The following is a 6000-nucleotide window of genomic DNA, read 5'->3' as shown; positions in this document are numbered from 1 at the left end:
TTGTGACAGTGAGACAAAATACTGTACATCTTATGGATTATGATAAAATTACTGCATGGCATGAGTCTAAAGACCATTTCTTATGGAATATCTAAGCTGCAGTAAAATAGTTTTGGGGCATCCCATCTTCACTTGCATCACCTTCACCAATATGGCATAATGACCTGCCATGGCAGCGACCTTGTTCCTTCATACAACTATAACTAAACTCTTCAAATAGGGACCCAGGGCGCTATCTTGACACACCAACACGTGATGCGCTATAACACAAATGTTTAAAGTACACTTAGGTTTACTAGCAGAGTAACAAATGGTAAGTGGGCAAATTAGAAATGAATTAAAAACACACTCCAAATATTGTCACCAATTATATTTTTTGGATCTTTTCATCATAAGCTGAAAAAAACCTACTGTACAATCAACACTGAATATCATTTTTATTTTAATCACTTGCCAAAGGCAACATGAAAGAGCAAGTGATGTTTTTAATCTCACTTTTAAATCACTTTACTCATTGCCACCTGTGCTCCCAGCAGTCAGATCTGGCTTAAAATAAACCGAAAGCTACAATAATTTGCTTCTTCTGTTGATACATATGATCTAAAATTATGTTTGGTGGTTGTGGGCAAGGGTCTTATGGTAACTTAAAGCCATCTAAACATATAAACTAAACAAATAAAAACGATCTTAAACCCTTAAGTTTTAGAAATAAATAATGGCATCAGGTAAAAGAGCAAGATAGGAGCTAGTCCAATGTACCCTTTCTTGCTTGGTTAACATGGTTCCCAGTGGAAACTACATGCAAAGTGAGGGAGCAAGTTTCAGATACGCTTATATTGTTTATTTTATTAGTCTAACCACTTATGTCTAATCTTACCTATGAGGCAGTTATTGTTGATATTTAGGTAAGATATGAATAATATTGTATATAATATTGGACTATGAATTTTCAAACACTGCCAAGTTCTGAATTTCAAGGGACAATAATAAAACATTCTAACAGCAAGGCCCCCAAAACCCATCTGACTGTACTAGTCATCCAGAGTAGTATGTAGTCATTGGGGTATATTTACTAAAGTGTGGGTTTTTAGAAGTGGAGATGTTGCCCATAGCAACCAGATTGTACTTTACATTTATCTAGCACCTTACAGAAGATAATAGCTAAAATCTGATGGGTTGCTATGAGTAACATCACTTCTTAAAATCCACACTTTAAAAAAAAAAAATAATAATTATATATATATATATATATATATATATATATATATATACACCCCATTATGTCAACACCAAAATGTTGACACAGTTGCATGCACTGTTGACATATAAACCGTTTGGTTTAGGGTGTGGTTAAGGTTAGGTTGCTGCTAGGATTGATCTCTAACACTGCAAAAACTCTGTCGACATGCCGAACCATTAGAACTAGGTTTACATTGTGAATGTTAATATCTCAAACCACACTACTCCATACATGCAGCTGTGCAGCTCCTTTGTAGCTCATGTCCTATTTAGACTCAAATATGCTAAGCAGTTACTGAAAAATTAGATTTTCCAAGATTTCACATATGGGCTCAAAATGGTTAGACGTGAAAAGACCAAATATGCAAATGGAAGAATAAGTTTTATTTAGTCATGAAAAACTAACAATGTATGGCATTGAACAGCAGTATTTAAACTCTGCAGAAAAGTTAGTGCTTTTTAGAAAATAATAAATCTCCTTCAGCGATGTGGAAAAGGCCTGATCATCGTCCATGATCAGATTCAGAATTCCTTTTACCCTTCTTTCCACCCTACAGAGGAAAAGAAAAAAAACGAAAAAAAAAAACTAGTTTAGATTTTTGCTACAAAAATAGCACTGCAATAAAAACAAATTGATATTTGATAGGCAAGTAATACAATAGGATGGGGGATACAGTAATATTGATACTGGACCACTGATTAGGGATGGCCAATTATCCTATATAGTTTAGAAGTATTTGACGTTAAGTTCAGGTACAGTATACCAGAATGACCATCAATGTTTTATGGTCGATGGCAAGTGTTTTTGTTTTGCCATCGATGGTGGACACTGATGCTGCATCTTTGATGACAGTATCCAGATGTTAAGAAAACATCAGCGGCCCGATGGTTGCTCTCTGTGCATGTGCCAGACTCAACCATTGATGGTTGTGCATGTTCAGGGATGCTGCCGGTGACGTCACTGAATGATATCGTTAATGATATTGTTCAGTGTTAACGATATTGTTCAGTGTAAAGGCTCAATTGGCCAATTTTTTGAGAAAATTTTGCCTAAAAAAAAAAAATTCATCAAATTCAATTCCAGGACAATTTTGCCTAAGCAGAAACAATTCTCCAAAAAAGATTCTCCAATCAATAGCAGGTGAAAAGAAATGCAAAATCTTTATTTTGGGGTGCAAACGTGGGGAAACGACTCAGAACCCTTGGGACAGCCCCCCAAAGGACAAATCTGCAAAAAAAACCCCAAAAACCTAAGAACACCCCAAATAAGATATCTCATTTTTGGGGTGAAAATTTAAAAAGTGGGGGGATAAACATAAAAAGTAGCGAGAGAGACTTCTTGGGGTCCCCAAGTATGGGTCAGGTGTTTTTGGGATTGCAGGTGCATGAAGCAGGTGGATTTTTCAAGGTTTTAAAAAGTTCACTATAGAGACATAAAAATATGCTAGCACCCATTTTCAAGCACCCCAAATTTGACAGGACTACTTATTTTCACCAAAATATACAGCTTTATGCCATTCTTCACCACTTTTACAAAGACGCTAATAGCAAGCAATTTACACAACTTAAGTACCCAAAATAGTCTTATTAGTACACATCTATATTGATTCACTATGTTAATGTATCTATTTCTGGGGTACAGACTGATTTCCCCAATTCTTTCAGTACTTTTCGCCTGTTCCGCATTCGCCTATTTCCGTTTTCGCCTGTTTTGCAATTGAATTAGGCGAAAAGCGGGGACGAGCATGGAATAAATTCGCCTCTGAAACAGGCGAATGAAGCGAAAATTCGGACAGCCCGAAAACTACGCCTCTAATTGAATTCCCCTCAATGTTGTTAATAGACATGCCGCATATCATTTTAATTGGCAAAAGCTGCTTGTGCGTCCTAGTCACATCACTTTGCGAATAAGACGCTTTAAAAAGGTAAAAAGTCACATGAAAAGATGTTCAACGCTACATAGTCGCGCGGTGCTCACACATTTTGTTTGATGCAACTTGTAGCACACGGTGGCAAGATATATGCGGACACATCCGTAAATTGGTCATTCCCCTAACCGAAGCCCCAAGAGCTGCGCCATATGTAGCCATTTTAACCTCTGCTCCACTGATTCTTTAATACAGCACCACAAACTTGTTAGTTGATTGCTTTAAAATGGCAATTAAGGATGCCTGAACTGGTAAACCAATCAGAAGCCAAAACCAGAAGAACCACAGAGCTTGGGGAAAAAAGTTTCAAAGGGCAGCCCCCAGGTTCTTGCTGGGGCAACCAACAAGTTAGAAATCAACTGACAGCCACCCATTACATCAACTTACTTTAAAACAAAACACAGAATGCAAATTTCATAAAGTAGTTAAGCTACTTTATTTTCCTCTTAGTTTAACAGATTGTATTTCTACAACTCAAACTTTATTATGAAACACTTCTGACTTAAAAGATATAGGGCCTGATTCAGACCCACTTGCGAGCGGCTGTCCGCTCGCAAGTGGGTCGATGGTGTGCACTGAGCATGCGCACGACGGAGGGAGCTCCGTCGTGCGCATGCGCCAGACGCGACGAGCGAAGGACTTTCCTTCGCTCGTTGTGGCTGATCAAAGGGGGCGTGCTGTCGATGTTGATTTACAGCACGCCCCCTTTGTTGGGCGTGCCGGGGGCGTGCCTCCCAGACGGGGGCGTTCCCAAGGGAACGCCTACCGTCAGAAGCCGGCCCCACTGACATCACTAGTGATGTCAGTGGGAGTGATTTTGGCTCGGATAGAGCCAAAATCCCTCCGGGCCTTGCGGTTGAGAAACTCAACTGCAAGCTCCGGCTCGCAGTGGCGATGGTCGCGATACCATCGCGACCATCATCCTGCACGCTCGTATGTGCTGTGGGTGGTGACCCACAGCTATACGAGCGTCCAGGAGGACGCTCCATTTTTATGGAGGATGGCCCTCATTCAGAGCGAGCGCTCTGCTCAGAGCGTCCGGCTCTGAATGAGGGCCATAGCTCATTATTTTCAATGTGGACATTTCTAACAACTGATTCAGTTAGGATCTACTGTTTTTTTCCACTGATTGAATACTTATATTCTCTAACTTGTTTTTACAGGATTTTTTCTTTATTCAGCAACTCTAAATCAGTCTATAGCATAGTGCTTCTGTGATGAAATACTAGTGTTAATGAATGGACCCTTTAGTCCCTTATGGTCGTTGCCACAAACTTAAAAGCGCATCAGGAATTCATATCATTCTTTTGGGGAGATGTATGAAGCAGCAAGCTGCGGGCGTTATGTGACAGGACAGGCTTCACCTATTTAGTTTGGCGAAGCAGGTCCCTTCATCGGTGACATATATTATTATCTTTGTTGCCGAAGAGGGAAAGTGTTAACTCACCTGTTCTGCGAATTGCTCTCTACTTCTTTTGGAAGGGCCGCTATCACCGGCCAGCGCTGGCATGCATACTGTGCATGTGCTGGTCAGATTACTCCCAGCGGCACCCGCACCATTATTGGACAAAAAATACTATTGTTTTTTGAATGCACAGTCGAAAACCAACATCCAGGGACAGTGCTATGCATGCGGCAATGACAGCTGCAGCTGTCGGAATGGTCAGTGGCACTGACCATTCATACATTGGACCGCACGTTGGCACCCTATCTTGAATATAGGAGCACTGATAAAGCGCCACTGTCATTCTGCTCACTTCCCTACATTACTACATGTAGGGAAGCGGTAACTGCAGCATTCAACATGCACAGTTACCATTTCCCCCTATTAAATTGAAAAAGGTGGAAATAACCTTATAAAGCGCAGTTGGCAGTAAATTGCAGCAGATTGAATTCACTTAAACAATTAATACTTCAATATCAGAAGTACATAGAATGGTAGTAAATACTAAACAGCGCCAATTACTGTTAGATGTGCATAAAACCCAAATAAATGGGGGGTGCTGGCATAAATAAATGACCCAAAGAAGTTTCTTGGGACCGAGTGTGTTCCTGACAAAACAATCACATTTTATGTCACACAAATAAAAATAATACACACACAATAATTGCTGGTACATAAACACATGAAAAAACTGCAAATCTGCGCTTGTGGAAAGACTGGTGCAGACGCCATGCTACAATACTGGACCCCTGGCTTACCAACTTTAAAGGCAAAGCACGTGTGTTGCCGAACCTGCCCCTGTCTGGTAATTACCCACTACCCTCTGTTTGTACACACCACCAGCCAAATAGGGTATGGTACCGGGAAATCCAGCTGTTTTTTCATTTATTATTTTTAATTGTGTGAAATAAAATGTGATTGTTTTTTCAGAAACACACTCAGGGCCTGATTCAGCAAGGAAGGCACGGATGCAGACGCATTTACCCGGCAGCTGCGAGAATATGCTAATGAATGCATGCGCACGGCAATCTCAGCACAAAGATGCAGGCGCCCAGCCCTACATAATGCTGCCCCTTTACCATCTGTACTGATGCGCAAGGCTGAGAAAACATCGGGAACATCGCAGACTAAAGGTAGACCTGACCCTGCTGCAGGAGTTGAGAGACTTCCTGCACGCAGAGGGACGCCAGGCTGCGCTCCGGCATCTTAGTGGCTAATTTATGTACGCCCCTGTAACGGGGTGTGAACACACTGGCACGCCTTCGTTCGGCCGACCACTCCCCGTATCCACCCACAAATGGCACTTCCTGTCAATCACTTTTCCCTGGGTCTGCATATTCACTGCGCACACTTTTGCGGACGCAGTGAGCGGTTCTGGCACACGCACTG

At 41.3% G+C, this 6000-nt stretch overlaps 1 protein-coding gene across 3 annotated transcripts in view; it reads right to left on the bottom strand.

The window, feature by feature from the left end:
• Window positions 1-1608: 1608 nt before the first annotated feature.
• Window positions 1609-6000, bottom strand: part of GKAP1 (G kinase anchoring protein 1) — a 58337-nt gene continuing 53945 nt past the window's right edge. For all 3 annotated transcript variants that reach the window (XM_088470109.1, XM_088470108.1, XM_088470110.1), the window contains one exon: window positions 1609-1790. In XM_088470109.1, coding sequence (XP_088326235.1) covers window positions 1743-1790 — 48 coding nt within the window. In that variant the 3' untranslated portion in view covers window positions 1609-1742. The remainder of the gene's footprint in view (window positions 1791-6000) is intronic.

This window comes from Taudactylus pleione, unplaced genomic scaffold, assembly GCF_031769625.1.
Source record: "Taudactylus pleione unplaced genomic scaffold, aTauple2 ptg000095l, whole genome shotgun sequence".
NCBI lineage: Eukaryota > Metazoa > Chordata > Amphibia > Anura > Myobatrachidae > Taudactylus > Taudactylus pleione.
Note: the sequence above shows the minus strand (reverse complement) of the source record. Positions and strands in the feature narration are given on the sequence as shown.